Here is a 16,796-nt window from a genome sequence, read left to right as displayed (position 1 = left end):
TATTGTTATTATTATTATTATTATTATTAATTGTATTGAATTCGTCGTGTTTGGGTTGATCCCACCAAATGTATGATGTAAGTTTGTTTTAAATGTGGGAATTTCTCACACATGCCTCCTTGGGAAGAACAACACAAAGATAGAAATTGGAGGGTGTGTGTGAGAGAGAGAAGAAAGGAGGGGTGGGAGTGGATTGCTGGCATCAATGACATCATCAGTGTCTTATTTTTGTCAGTCACTTTCTCTTAGCTGTTCATCTACCTCATCTTGTAATGCAGACACTCCGACATCTCTGAAAGTTCACCCTTGAAGTCAATATCAACAGTGAAATCCAGGTCCCGCTGTGAAAGAAAAAAAAAAAAAAGGAAATATATATATATATATATCAATCACAGAAGAAAAACAAAAAAACCTGATCCAATAAAGCCATTTCTACCAAAATTATGAGTGAAGATACAGTAAAATTTTCAACAATATAGTCCCCCACACACAGCCCTACCCAACATTCAGAGTGGATACTGTTCTTACACTCACAAACCTACCTGCCCAGTCAGCCTCAATTCTCAACCTTATGTGTACCTTAAAGGTATGCCCTAACACCCACAATCTTTTCTCTTTTCTGCTGGGGTAGCCATGTATCTCTTCTGCAGCATAACACATGTTCCTGTCCCATACTTTAGCCTATGAAAACTGACACAAACCCATAACCTTTTTGTTACCACATTTCTGTTGACATTAAATAACTTTCTCATTATAGTGTCTGTAAAAACTTAATATACAGTTCTGATGGAAGGTAATAATTTAGATCACTTTAAAACAATAAATTTGTGTCATAGAACCAGGTAATCTAAGGCAGGCTGGTATTGCAAGGGTTAATACTATACACCCACTCAGTTGAGGGGATATGTCTTGTGAGTACTCAGTGACCTCGCTAATATTGGTGCCACGGACAAAGTATCAAATACACACTGTAAATTGTCTGACATTAGGAAACTACACTAGTGCAAACAAACTCAATGCAGTCCTCTGATTTGTGCAATTCTGTGAAACAAATTGGGCCAAGATGAAATACAGAAGTTAAATACTGATATTCACTGTAACCAATAACAAGGACTCAGCACTCGCCTGAATTGCTAGAAAGTCAATTTACATTTTCTAATCTTAAAACAAAGCACACTGAACAATGTAGTCTCTGATGTACAAAACAACAAGACGGTCAGTTTGAAAGCCATTAATCATAAGTTTGCTTGATCATACTTAATGGCGCAATAAAGCATCTTCTAAGCAGTAAATCAACTGTTTAACTCTTTCAATACCAACCTGCCTGAAACTGCCTCTGGCTCTGTAGTAAAAATGTCTTGTTTTCATAAGTTTTGAATTAAAATCTTCCACCAAACCTTAGTCACGATTTATGTTCCTGACACTAGCTTAATGACAACTAAGTTTATTTTACCAAATTCCTCGTTATATTTAAAATTAATTGAAAGAAACACAGAGCATCTCAAAATACGGTAAAAGCTACAGCCCCCACAAATCACATCCTACCATCTTTAAAATAAAGAATGTAGTTCCTGATATATGGAAAGGCAGATGGAAAGATTTCAATAACAAGACAAATTTTCCCCAATTATCACAGTTCCTACCATTTTAAAACAGAATTATAACCATGTACAAAAATCAATGTCAATATTAAATACACTACGCTTTAAGATATCTATAGGTATCCTATAGAGATGGTTTTGGTTGAATTAACTTAGTTATATGTTATGGGGTAAATCAATTTGTATGAAATTAGTGATTCACTATTGCTACTTTATGCAATACTTCAGATGACAACAAAAATTATTTTTTTACTTACACTGTTCTTCTTATTTGGTTGCATTGTGAATGTGCCAAATATTTCCTCAGCCTTTTTCACGGTTAAATAATCATCCAGGTAGAAAACGGTCTGCTTCCAATGTGTGTACCTAGATTCTGGAGCTGCAAATGAAAAAAGAAAGAGATTAATTATAAAACGAAAACCAATGCTGAAGTATCTCTCACTATGAAGTTCAGCCCTCAAATACATTAAGGTTTGGCCCTGCTGCACTCTACTGTAGGTGAGTGTCTTCTCTTATAACTTTGTGTTGACCAATACCTTAAGAGGGAATCTGGTAGGCGTAAGCCGAAAGAAGCCTGTCATGTGTGTGTGTGAATCCGTGAATTTTCACCACTAATGATGAGTTACAGTCACAAATGGGATGCAACCAGTGACATTCGTTGACATTTTCTCATGCCTGCCAACTCAGCTCTTTCAAATTTCTCAGGGTAAAAAAAACCCTTACTTGAAAAAACAGGTAATGGTTGATGACAGGAAGAGCACTGAGTTGTTAAAATCCACCCTTACCTCCCAGCTCAGGCAAGTTAGCATGGATAAACATTAAATAAGTGATTTTGTATTAAAAAAAACACAAGATAGTACTATTATGAATTAATCATCTATAACTGAGATGGTGTTAATGTACTGATCCACAAGTTAAGGTTATTGGTTAATATCCTATAACTATCAATATTAGTGTCATCCTGGCCTATTTCTGCTTATTTCAATGTTATTTGAATGGAAAACAGTGAAATGGTTATTAGTTAAAAGGGAACAATTATTGTCATCATTTACTGTCTGTCTTGCATGCTTACAAGGACTGGACAGTTTAATGACGACCCAACAAGCCAGAGAAATGACTGCACTAGCATGGTCGTCTTCAGCCAGATACCTTTCCTAACACCCATCACTTCTGAGCATACCAGCAAAAGAGGGGGCACCAACTAACTTGTAAGGCATGAGATCCCAACTGAATGTGAGTGTAGTATTGAGACAGGTGAAAGTATTTTAGAGGGACAGGAACATTTGTTTTGCAGTAGAGGAGATACACGGCTTCTTCAGTTAGAGAGAGAGAGAGAGAGAGAGAGAGAAAGAGAGAGAGAGAGAGAGAGAGAGAAGGGAGGAGTATTCCTCAAAATATTGTTAAATAATAATGGGGGTGGGGGAAAAAAACAACAACTTCAGGTCGGACATGAAACTAAACAACGACTGAAATATTTTGGGTAAGAATAAATTAACTGCACCTGACCAATGTGATCTGACATCTTACCTGTAGAAAATCCAGTACGTTTATGACACTTGGTGAATTCAATGTTAAAGAAACATACAAGGGCATGAATATAGTCATTTCTCCGGCATTGTAAGTGGAACGGAGCTGTATAGGTAAGATCTTCTTCCTTCACAGTGTAAATGTCAACTTCCTGTAATGAGATTTAGAAGAACAAATTATAATGGTAAAATGCTGATAAATTAATAAGCCATAGAGGAAGCCTCTATGTTATTGTTCAATCTGTTAGAACTAGCAACCACATGTCCAATATCATGATACTGTCATTAAAAAAGTGAAGGACACTTTGAATAATTTTAATTCTACATGCACTATAATTGCAAAGAAGAGTTGACAAAGATAACAATCAGGTAATTACACATAGGTAGTAAATTAACAATTGAAAATAATAGAACCAAAGGCTAAAACCTCAGTAGATAAAAGTGTGTAGTGATATCAATTTTCAGCTGAAACAGTAACATAACCTGCGCACACTTGATATGTATTTGAGGGGGTGCTGAAAAGTTCCTGGCTTTAGGGGGGTGTTATAAAAGGCCTGCTTGGAGGCCCAACAATCCAAGTTCTTTTTCAGGGTTTAGAAAAACTGAAGGACCGCTGCTATAAGTAAGAGGGGAATATGTTGAATAGAATCATAATTAACATAATTCTCCAGTATGTTCTTTTACCTAAAGCCAGGAACTCTTCAGCACCCCCTCATACAGGCATAACAGGGGCTTGCTGTCTGAGGAAGCACATTAGAAAGTGCCTGTCCAAGGCTAAAACTATAAATAACTGGCACTGTCAGTTACGATAACGTGTTTCAGTCGATGGAACAACTCGCTCATGAAATTAACAAGTAGCCGAGTGCTCCACATACACATTATACCATTAACGTAATTCTCGGGGAAATTCAGCATGACACAGAAGGTGACAAGACTGGCCCTTTGATTTTCAAGCACAACTCAGTTTTGCCAACTGAGTGCACTGAAGGAACATAAAATAAAGAAGTCTTGCTCAAAGACACAACATGCTGCTGAGAATTGAATTCACACTCTTACGGTCATGAACAGAATACCCAAACCACTAAGCCATGTGCTTTCACTAAAACTATAAATACTATTTAACGAACATGAAAATAAACAAATTTCCAAATCATCATTGTTTTCATATCTGCTTCCCATATTGGAATGGATTGCACAGGTTCTAAATATGTAACATGTTGAAGAGCCACATCTTACTCCAGAATAGCAGCTTTGGCACAGTTTCTATAGCTGTATGCCTTTCTTGATGCCAACAAATTTACAGAATGTCCTGGGGGTAGGGGGGGGGGATTTTCCATGGCATCTGAACTTGTGAGGTTTACATTGTAACTTTGCACTTTGACGGAGTGGGAGAATAGGAGAGAGAGCAATCACTTAATGCAAAATGTTGAGAGGTCAAAATATAACGGGAGCAATAGGGAACATGTTTGTTGTAGGGAAGAGGAAAACTATCATGGTGGAGTGTTAGAACATACCCTTCACGTAACATCAAAAAAAAAAAGAGCATGGAGTCAGGAGGCTCAGCAGCAGTGGGTAAGGTTGTAGCAGTGAGGAGGCAGAGTGAGAGAGAGAGAGTTGTAAACATAGAGGTGGTAAGAATAATGGATGGATGGATGTCAATTGGGAGTAGCTGAGAGGCTATGTGAGTGGTGACTGGCAGTATAGAAATAACGATTTGAAATGCAGCAACAGATTCTAATTTCATTAATAACAGCAGCAAACAACACAGTAATCAGCAGAGCAATGGAGGGATGAGTGATAAGGAGATGAGGAAAAAGGGTTAAAGGCTGCAAAGAATGGGGGGGGGGAGTAAGAGATGAATAAAACAAGGGTCGAGAGTAGAGGATAACAAAAACGGTAAATATGAGTTTGGCGAGAAATGATAACAAGAATGAAGATGTCAATAGAAAGTGGCTCAGAAGAGGGACCTAGTGGTGTGGGTGGGTTAGAAAGAGAAAGGTTAAAAGAGAAAGCAGCAGCAGTTGCAGACTTGACTGGTACACTGGGTGACAGACCCAACTGTCCAAATAGTGAGCAGACATATTATGCTTTCAAAATTTCTATCATGCCATGTTAGCATAGCCGGGCAAGTCTTCTTGAACATTGCATATCATACCAATCATCCCAGTTCTTTCTCACCTTTATGAGGCTGAACATCCTGAGATCAGCCAGCATCACTCTCTTTCACAAGTTCCATCTATTGTCGGCAATTACCAGTTCTTTATACAGCTTTTCTTGTCCATATGCACCATGTGGTTAAATCAAGCCAGCTTTCTCTCTTGCACCCATGTTTCCACTACACCTAGTTTTTGTCTCAACATCTTTAAGTTGCATCAATCATGCACAATAACATTGTACATCCAACAGTCATGCCTGTCCTTTCTAGCTTTCACAAGTCCTCTCACTACCACGTAGCATGGCAGACAAACATCAAGCTTTCACTGGAAGCACCCTGAATTTTCTCCAGCCTGTTCTTACTCTGGCCACTATGCTTTCAGAAATCTTCCATTACTGCTAATTAGGCTGCCATGGTAACGAGAACTTGACCATGGAACTTCTGTTTGCACACTGAATCTGTTGTTGCATTTGTTCCTAACTTTTATCTTGCTGACAGCACCCCTGTACATGGCTAGTGTGACTCTCACAAGAGATAATTCTACTCCAAGCTTCCTCCATACCTACCAGATCACTGAGCAAGGGACTCTGTCAAAGGTTTTTCCCTAGGTTGACACCTGCTATGTACAGTGGCTTACTCTTAACTAAGAACTATTGCAGCCATCTCATCAGAAAGATGGCATGAGCAGAACTTCTTCCTGGCACAAAACCAAATTGCATCTAATCTAATCTATCTCCCTCACCAATTGAGCTGCAACACTTTTATGACAAAATGTTGCATTTTCTCAATTCTTGGAACAAAATTCTTAACTGAGAAATAGCGTCTTTAACTCTTGATACAAACATGGCTGAGACTTCCCCCGGTCCTTCCTATAATACAAACTTCTTGTTTTGAAGTGATTTAAATTTCATGATGATTTATTTCAAACATTAGCTAAATAATGGCAAAGTTATTTTACTAAATTCTTCATTATTTTCAAGCATAATCAAAATAAAGAAGTATAATAAAAAATGTTGTGCCAGTATTCAATAGAATACTTTAAATTTGAGTTTATATATGCTGCTACAGTTAAAGCTGAACTATTCTGTTTCTTATGTTGGGACCTTGCAGTGATTCTGTAAGGAAAGGAAAATTGGCAGCGCATCTCAAAAACACACACCCGAAACAAACAACTGAAAGACGATAGATTGAAGACTGGAAGTCATTTACTGAAATGTTAAAGTCACAGACCAGCCACATTAAACACAAACTCTCAGCTGGGTTATAAACTCACTTGTTCTTATTAAGAAATCTCAATTGCACAAAGATAATGGTGAAGAGTTGCTGAAGCCAGGCATTGAAATATATTTTAGAACAATGCAAAACATACATAAATATTAAAAAAAACAACAAAAGAGCCACCCAGAACTTGTCACCTTACCTCTCTCAGCAATGACACAGCTCGCTGTTACATCGATGAAATTGCAGGTGTTGCTAAGACCCAACTGACCAAGATTCTCCAGAATGCCAAATTTTCTTTAGCCCTCAATGAAACGAGTTCATAACAGTGAAGCCCTTCTTCTTGCCTGTGCAAGGTTCCAGCACAATTCAAAATTCATGGGAAGAGATGCTTACTTTTGCAAGTCTTTGAAAAGCACCACCACTGCACACAAGATATCCGTAACGTGGTAAGGAAGTACCTGACAGACAATGATATTCCAGTCAATCACATTGTGTCCAGTGCTGCAGAAGATGCACCAACAATGATGGGGCAACATAAAGGACTAGTGAAACTTCTGAAAGATGACAACAATCCTGATATGATGGCTGCTCACTGTATTGTTAAGCACAGTCTGGCAGCTTTAGCCAAGTTTAGCCCTATGTGGGAGCAGGGGATGAACTAGGCACTAAAGATGATAAGTCTCACAATTCAAAAAATGTTATAAAAACATGAAGACTATGGAAGACTATGTAAGACTATTCCATACAAAAGTACAATTGTTACAATAAGTTTTATTACCTTGTATTACTCTCGTGGATTTGGATAGAAGTTGGGAATTCCCACTTTCCAAAATCCAGTTACATAAGGACTTGACTATTTTCCTTTTATGTTTAGTAAATTAAATTACATAGAAAACTAAATTTTACAGACTCAAAGATTGAAGAAAAACAAAAAAAAAAAAAACAAAGATGCTTGATGTTATCAGTCAATCAAGTTTTTTGTAAGCCCTGGTCTTGAGAAATAACCTCTAACCCTAACCCTTTTCACACATCTCAATAAATGTGATCTTGCAATTTATCTCAGAACAATCCTCCAACCTCCATGAAAACCTGAGAGACAGCTTCATTGGTCTCAAACAGATAAACTTCTGTTTGGTTTGCTCAGCCACTGCTCTTTAGTTAGGAAAATTATGACTTTCTGGCCTAAAACGTTGTTTGGTCACATCAACAAGTGAATGAACATGCAAAATAATAACGTGAAACCAATCCATACTTAAAAACAACACTTCATGTGGTTGGGTCCCCATAGTAGTTGTTAAATACAACAAATAAACTTTAAAGATCATTCCCCCACCCCCATAAACAACTTGATAGATTGATTATTCACTGTTACAATGGGAATGTGAATTGAAAAAGAAAACCACCTCAATATTTGTAAGTATGATGACTTTTTCATAAATCGCTTTAATAATTTCCACTGTAAAATATATGTACAATGGTAAATAAGAAATTACTAGACAAGAATTTAACCCTTTCGTTACCATATTTATTTTGAGATGTCCTGTGTTTCTTTCAATTATTTTAAATAACTCATTAAGCTAGTGTTAAATTGTGTAATGGTGTAAGATTTTAATTTAAAACTTATGAAAACAAAAGACATTTGTACTACAGAGCCAGAGGCAGTTTCAGGCTGGTTGGTATCGAAAGGGTTAAACAGAGAAGTATGGAGAGGAAACTGGGAATGCAACAGAGGCATATGACCTTGTGAGAGCTACAGATGTGTGTGTGTGTGTGTATTCAAGTACATTGTCAGCAATTTATTCATACTGCTTGCTCACCACACAGACACACACACAATGCAATTCCTTCACATTATCCCACCTAGCAGTTAAGGCCACAGATATAAAGCAAACTTCTACAGAGTTATTCAATCAGCAGCTAAATTCTCTTTAACCCTTTAGCATTTAAACTGGCCATAATAATCTACCCGTTTTATCTTCAAACTGGCCAGGGCCTCCCACACTTATCTTACAATATCATTTTAAAAGTAAACAATATCATTGAAATCTCAGAGCTACAAAGTAATGCATGACTAATTCAAATCGATGAGAATAAATATTACATTTGATACAGAAATCTGAATGATAAAGGGTTAAATTACATAATATCATCCAAAAAAGAAAAAGACCCAACAGCACAGCCCCAGATACAGTAAGTCCAAATAAAAGGGAAGCCCACATTTTGAATGCCTTCAATCATGAGCATACTCAGTCAGGACTAACCTGGGGGTAAACAGTATAAAATAAATGCTTCTAACCTAACATTAAAAATACCATTTTCTGAACACTTAAGTTATTGATGAAACAGTGAGAGTAACTTACCTTGACTAAACACGAATTTGTGACCACCTGTTTCGGATCCACAACATCCACAAGAGGTTCTGCAATTGCCACTTGTCTGATGACACTCATATCAAACCCATAAACATTTTCCCACCCTGAAAAATCAGAGAAAAGAAAAAAGTTTTTTTATTTATTATTTTTTTTCTCATTTAAACTATGATCTGAATAAAAACCTTTCATCAAAAACTTCATATTAATTTATGACCTAAACACATGCTTAATAATACTGTTACTTTACTAAATTAATTTAAACAAAGGTAGTGTACTTTTATGGAAATAAGGTAATAATAAAAAAATTTTCTTAGTTTGATGGGATTCTTGGGAATCAAACAAGTCACAAAAGAGTAAAAATCCAATCCAAGCACACTGAGATACAATAAAGTATTGAGAGGAAAGGCACTGAAATATGCCTTTTATTGTATTTGTGATTGTCTCTTTCTAAATTCTTGGTTTATTTTCAAACTTGACTGAAACACACACAGAATATTTCATTCGAAATACACTCACACAAGAGTTATATATATCTACACACACAACATTCAATTCAGTACAAAAACCCAAAACACCAAAATAAATTAGTAAATGAAACTTACAGTTGATTTTCTCATCCTTGTACTGTCTGTCCTCAATAGCACAGATGTAAAGTGTTGCTCTGTCAGGAAAGATCAAACCCCCAGGTTTCTAAATGGAAAAAAGAAACAAAAATCTATGTCAATTCAGTTCATCAAGGCAATTATCATCATAGAAGGGATATTCAAAGGTAGTGAAAGATAAATGCTTAATTAGCTGCTGTCAATAGAGAAATTTCACTTACCTACTGGATTTGTGAACTTAACCCTTCTGTTACTGTATTACTAAGCAAAATATACCCCTTATGTGTTTCAATTACATTCTAACTCTTGTATTCAAACTGGTTTCATAAAACCAACCTTTTTTTTTATTGATCAATATATTAATGTGGTTTTTGGAACACAATCTAACAAAAGGTTCTTAACCAAATCTGTTTCATAATTTTTGTCTCAAAGCAAATCTAATTACAGATAAATACCAACATTATTAAAATTTTATTTGCACATCAGCATAGAAAATGAGTTATAAGTTAATATTCATTGAGTATACAAAAAAAACTGTAATAATGATGAACTGTGCAAATTACTGGATTACCTATCAGCTGAACTTAATGCACATAGAGGTAAAACAATGAAATACTGGAATTTGTCTTTGAAGAAAGCCAGGAAATGTAATAGATGCCATCAACAAAATGAAATAAACTCACACACGCATAAATACAAAGAGACACAGTCCAAATTAATCAAAATTTGTCAAACCTCTTACAAGTAAACCAAAATTCCAGATGAAATGAAAACAAAGAATTTGGGAAAAAAAAATTGTTTATAAATCAAATTTATTCCACAATATTCCAAAAAAGGATCGGATTTCTAACTTTTTCGCAAATGTGTGGGAAATGTCAAACTATTTTTTTCTCTTTGAGTAAATAACTCATTTCATCAATTGCTTCAAAGGAAAAGTTTTTTAAAAAAAATCTAATGGTTTTTGTTTCCTTGGAAGGACTGTGGTTAGGTCTAAAAGCTTTCTAAATATAAGAAAAACAGTTTTTTAAAATTTTTACTATTTTCATCATTATTGGAACTGTTATCAAAATCATTTCATCATCATTTTTAACATCCATTTTCCATGCTGGCATGGATTAGACAGTTTGACAGGAGCTGCTCAGGCTCCATGTCTGGATGCCCTTCCTAACGCTAACCATTTTACAGAGTGTACTAGATGCTTTTACGCAGCACTGGCATGTGTGCGTTAATGTGGCATCAATACAGGTGCTTTTTACATGGCACTAGCACCTGTGAGCCCACAAGATTAGGAATGCAGAGTACAAGCCTGGATGCAAGGACAACCACACTTCTACTTAGCTTGATGTCTTTTCAAGCACAGCAAACAGCCAGGCGTTTCGGTCCCCCATCAACCCCTCTGTGAATCCCAAAATCTGTAGATCCTTTCTCACCACTTCGTCCCATGTATCTCTGGGTCTATCCCTTTCATATGTTTCCTCTACAATTAATGATCAGCACCTTTTGATGCAACTACCTTCATTCATATGCATTACATGGCCATATCAGTGCAGTCACATTACATCTGGTGCCTTGTATACCCAGTTTTTTTCTCAAATCACTTATACTGTCATATATGCACACTGACAATATCTATCCAACAGAGTATACTAGCTTCATTCCTTTCAAGCCTTCATATATCCTTAATGTGGAGGCACAATGGCCCAGTGGTTAGGGCAGCGGACTCGCGGTTTCGGTTCCCAGACCGGGCGTTGTGTTTATTGAGCGAAAACACCTAAAGCTCCACGAGGCTCCGGCAGGGGATGGTGGCAAACCCTGCTGTACTCTTTCACCACAACTTTCTCTCACTCTTACTTCCTGTTTCTGTTGTGTCCTTTACATTTTCCATCAGACTGGAATTATTTAATAGAGTAATGGCTGCTATCACAAGTGGAGTAAACAGCTACAACTGACCCTCCAATTTATGTTTGCCTTTGACAGCAGGAAGTGGCAACAATACAATATCACAATGTTCCTATTAACTATTAATTAGCCCATGATTTGTGCTGATGAACAAAAACAAAAAGACAGTTAAATGATGCCACCACTGTTCACAGGCCATATGAAGAGCAGTTTTGTAATGAATTAAAAGCAAAAGAAACCTCAAGTATGCATGTCTTTAGCAAGAAGAAGCAAGGCAATTTTATGGCCTTTGCAGAGCTTCTGATTAGATAGGTAAATGTTTAATTTGAAGATCTTTAAATAGCTGCAAATGAAACCATGAGAGATAAGGGTAATTCGAGAACTGGTGTTCTTTGAAGGGATGAATGTACATGAATTGGGATGGAACCAGTATGAGGAGTATCAGAAGAAATGTGTGATGGGTGGACTTGACTATAAGAAATCACAGAAACAAACACACCGTGCAGATCTAAAACTACATACAAATTGATTAGGTACTCACCAGCCATTTGTCTCTGGCATAAAGAACTGTTTTAAGCATAGACTCATAGAAAAGACAGTAGCCCATCCATTCACTAATAATGATATCAACTCCTTCAATGCCATCAGGAAGCTCCACCTCTTCAACTTTGCCACGGACAAGGGTTACCACTGAAATGAACATTATTTACATGTAGCAATTTAATACTAAAGGTCAACAGGTGCAAAGCAAAATTCTTTCCCAGTTCTATAACTTTCTTCAGTTCCCTCTAGAAGATTGTAATATGTGCATACAAATATGTATATACACAAACATATAATTTCTAAGAATATAGTCATCATCTGTAGATTTGTGATTATTTTTTAAATTGAAACACAAAACAATGTATTCCATGAATATATATATATATATATATATATATATAAAAAAGCCACAACCTTGCTCTGAAACTGACAGCACCAACATGATTAGGATTGTATATATATATAATTTGCCTTTAGATTAAGGTTGTCCCACAGAAAAAAAAAAGAAAAGAAAACCCTTTTTAGTAAGAGTTCATGCTTATTAGATTTTTGCAAGGAAATGGTTGACAGTGGCTTTCAATATCACAAGTTGAGTGAATCAGTGGTTATATTAATGCATCTTATTAACATTATAACCAGTTTTTCTACATTTTCGAAAACTTCTGGAATAAAAAGAAAAACAAGCAAAAAAAAAAAAACTCTTATTTGATGAAAAACAGAGTGTTTACAACAAGGAGAGCATCCAGTTGTAAAATCTTACCTCAAATAACTCCTCATTTAAACTTATGCTAGCACAGCAAGAATATGTGTTAAACAAATGAATGAATACAAAATTCAGAATGGTTGTTAGGAACAGAGCACATTCAGATAAGATTGTGATGTTAATTGAATCTGATCAATTAAATACAACTGCTGAGCAAAACCTATGAAATTTTGGTTGGCATGCTAATACTGGTGGCTGTTCACAAAGGATCCAACCCATGCCAGTATGGAAAACGGATGTTAAACGATGATGATGACAGAATACACAATTTCTGCCTGCCAAATCTACTCACAAAGCCACAAGATTTTTGTTGGTCTGAGACTATAGAAGACACTTTCCTGGAGTAGCAAAACTGAGCCCAAAACCACAAGGTTGGGAATTGATTTTGTCAACCACAACCCATGCCCACACTAATCCCTGGCTGGACATTCAACAGAAAGAGAGAAACCCATGACAGCACAGAAAATACCATGGGACCACTAGCTCAGAGGGAACAAATGATAGACTGACATGTTGAAAGAGGAGTCAACAGATGAAATGCTACATCTTACTAATCATTGTCCTTGCTACTCACCATTATCAAGATGGTTGTTTTCCACAATCTTCTGACCATATTCAATGATACTGGAACATTCAATCTGTTACAAAACAAACAACATGGTTAACAACAGCTGATAAATTGCTTAAACCCTAATTATATTTAAATGGCTGACTTAAACAACAGCCTAGTAACACAGGGAGCCATCACTTTAGCACCCCATCACCACCACCACCACATTTTGAAAATAGAAAAACCTCACTCACACTGCTTTATTATTATTTTCAGGATTATTATAGAAGCTAGCATGGACGAGTGCTCCTTATATTATATAAATTACTTATGATGAGGAATTATACAACAAAATTATAATAAGTTTAGACACACAATCAGCAATGTTTCTTTTTCACATATTTTGACATAAAATATTTGTTACTGATTTTCCTACACAGCCATAACAGTTTCTACTTTAGGCACAAGGCAGCAATTGAGGGGAAAGAGGTCAGCCAATTACACTGACCCAAGTAGGTCACCAATACTTTATTTTACCAATTCCAGAGGAATGAAAGGCAAAGTTGGTCTCACTGGGATTCACACTAAAAGAGTAAAAAGCAGAAGGAAACGCTACAAAGCATTTTTTCCAACATTCTAACAATATGGCCAATCTACCACTCTAAATAAAAACATCACAATCTGATAACAGAAAGGTTATACAAGGCACAGGTATGGCTGTGTGCTAAGAAACTCACTCCACAAGCCCTTGGTTTCAGATTCAATTCCACTTCATGGCATCTAGAGCAAGTGTCATTTATTATAGCCTTGGGTTGACCAATATCTGGCAGATAAAAGTTGGTGGTTGGAAACTCTGCTAAAGCCCATCATTTGTGTGTGCATGCGCATGCATTGAAACCTTCTTGGGCAGTAGTGACGCTTACACCCACAACTCAGAAATTCAATATGAAAGACCAACAAAAAGTAACATACACAAAAACAATGGTTTAGCATCAAAGACTGGCATACAGCGATAAAGTATTGCATGAAGACGTCTCATCTAATACAAGCCAACCATGAACAAAGTAGACATAAAAAGAATAACGATATTGTTGAATTATTAATAATTATAATATTAACTCTTTTTTTCCAAGGAAAAAACCCCTCCACCAAAAAATGTACTTACTCCAATAACTTTGCTGGCTCCAGCTTTAGCAGCAAACATGCTTAGGATTCCAGTACCACATCCAACATCCAGCACAACTTTACCTTTGAAGAGGTGTTTGTTATGGTACATAGAGTTACGATAAGTCAATGTGCGTACTTCATCTTTGAGCATTTCCTGTTGAAAAATGTAAAATACAAGAAAATATTAGCCTTCTTTATTTAAATTTATACTATTTAATCCTTTATCATTTATACTGGTCATATCTGGCCCAAATATTTTATCTGCTTCACGTTCAAACCAGCCAGATCCAGCCTCTCAAACATCATTCTAAAAATAAACTCATGTCAATGAAATCTTAAAACTATGAGATAATGCATAATTAATTTAAAACAATGTGAATAAATAAGCATTATTTGAATGCTGAATGGTTAAAATACTATTACAGCCCTCTCTACTATGGCTGTCCACTCCTAGTTAGAGCAGTTGCTATCAACCAATTTAGTTAAAACAGCTCTCATCAATCAGCCCAGCAGAATCAAGGGCTGCCATCAATCAAGCCTCTAATTGCAGCATCAGTCCATGTCAACCCGACAGAAAAATTGAGACTCCATATATTTGCATTATTCTCTAATAACGGTGATCAAAGCCCCATTTACAATAACAGAAGCAAATGGTTAGGAAATAAAGCCAATGTTTGTAGATAAAAGAATGCAGTCAACTGAATTATCAGTAAGATATTGGACATACTTCACTGATCACCAACCATACCGACCTTCAAAAGGAAAGGTAAACACACTATTCCAATACAAACTCAGTGGGGTTGAATTAGAACAGTGAAGTGCTGGTCTAGATAGCAAAGCAATAATAATAACTAGCTGGACCTGTGAAAAATTCACAGAAAATATAAAAAATGTAAGCATCTGTAAATTGTGTGCTGGTGCAATGAGAAATGAGTCTATATTGTGACAGTTAAAAGTGGTGAGCTGGCAGAATCGTTAGCACGCCCAGCGAAATGCTTAGCGGCATTTCATCTGTCTCTCTATGTTCTGAGTTCAAATTCTGCCGTGGTCGACTTTGCCATTCATCCTTTCAGGATTGATAAATTAAGTACCAGTTGCATACTGGGGTTGATCTAATTAACTGGCCTCCTCCCTACAAAAATTTCAGGAGTGCCTATAGTAGCAAAGCAAATTGCGACAGTTACAGAATATAGGGGGTCAATTTCAATACAATCGTAGAAAAGAATTTAAATACCTATCAGACACTCTCGACATGCGTCAAATTTAACTATCTGAATTTTCTCATTAAGAACGTAGCTGCTTCGGTGGCCCAGTAGGCATGGGCGTTGCGAAGTAGTAATACAACATATAGGTGGTGGTTTCAAATCTCTTCCAGAAATTACAAGATCTAGTGAAAAACTTTTATTTAAGCAACAAAATATCTTTCAACAATTTCTTTCTCTTAAGTGTGACGCACATATTAAGTACGTACAAAAAAGAAATTGGCGTATTAATATTATTGATAATAAAACAGTTTCAAAGTTCATTAAATCATATATGCTCATTAAAAAAATGAAGTCTTAAAATTTCACTGCAATTAGATTAAACGTTATGGTAAGCTTTCGGAAGAGGACAGTATGCAACTGCTAGCTACAGGTATCAACAGCCTACTGAACATTTTGTTTGCTCAGTCAGATGCTTCCTGGCAAGTTCATATCCAAACAAATCGGAGCAGGTTTTGCATTGTGAAAACACAACCAAAGGTATATTATGGGTTAAGGAAAAATTTCTATGGTCTGATGCGTTTCTTGTTAACTGTTTCCAAACAAAGAAATATTTCCCCATGGCTAGGTAAGTTTTTCATTAAGTATCGGAAATGAATGACACGACTTGTATGACAGTCGCACTCATTTACAATTGATATGATGTCAAGTCAGAGATAAAACACACACTAACATAAAATATACATGTGTGTATATATATATACATGGACACCACACAACAAGCACCTTTCAGTTTCTGTCTACTAAATTCACTCACAAAGACATTGGTCAAGTTAAGGCTATCGTAGAAGACACCTGCCCAATTTGCAATGCAACAGGACTGAACTCAAAACCATGTGGTTGGGAAGCAAACTTAACCAAATAGCCACACTTGAGCCAAAGTAATGAATGAAAATAAGAACTTAAATTATTGTGCTGGACTATTGTCAATCTAAATTAGTTTAAATTTACCAGTAACAAAAGTTGTGACCCTCACCCCTCTCAGTTTGTCTCTATACTAAAGTACATATCTCCCAGCCTTGCTGAGCTCAAAGCCTGGTGATATTCCTATTTCATGGAATGGACAGGTTGAAAGCCAGCTGTGAAAAGAACTACACCAGCAGTTTCTTGAAAAATACCTACAACTCTGCACACA

The 16,796-nt window shown here is 36.3% G+C and overlaps 1 protein-coding gene across 1 annotated transcript in view; it reads right to left on the bottom strand.

Annotated features, from left to right (window-relative positions):
* LOC106879536 (protein arginine N-methyltransferase 1) overlaps nt 1-16,796 on the bottom strand; it is a 39,061-nt gene continuing 22,265 nt past the window's right edge. The window contains exons 3-10 of the mRNA XM_014929166.2: nt 14,398-14,553; nt 13,257-13,320; nt 11,918-12,066; nt 9,478-9,565; nt 8,864-8,979; nt 3,129-3,279; nt 1,859-1,980; nt 1-341 (exon numbers count right to left, since the gene is read on the bottom strand). Of these exons, the coding sequence (XP_014784652.1) occupies nt 258-341; nt 1,859-1,980; nt 3,129-3,279; nt 8,864-8,979; nt 9,478-9,565; nt 11,918-12,066; nt 13,257-13,320; nt 14,398-14,553 (930 nt within the window). The 3' untranslated portion in view covers nt 1-257. The remainder of the gene's footprint in view (nt 342-1,858; nt 1,981-3,128; nt 3,280-8,863; nt 8,980-9,477; nt 9,566-11,917; nt 12,067-13,256; nt 13,321-14,397; nt 14,554-16,796) is intronic.

This window comes from Octopus bimaculoides, chromosome 7, assembly GCF_001194135.2.
Source record: "Octopus bimaculoides isolate UCB-OBI-ISO-001 chromosome 7, ASM119413v2, whole genome shotgun sequence".
Classification (NCBI taxonomy): Eukaryota; Metazoa; Mollusca; class Cephalopoda; order Octopoda; family Octopodidae; genus Octopus; species Octopus bimaculoides.
The sequence above is the reverse complement of the archived record's forward strand: the minus strand, read 5'-3'. Positions and strand labels throughout refer to the sequence as shown.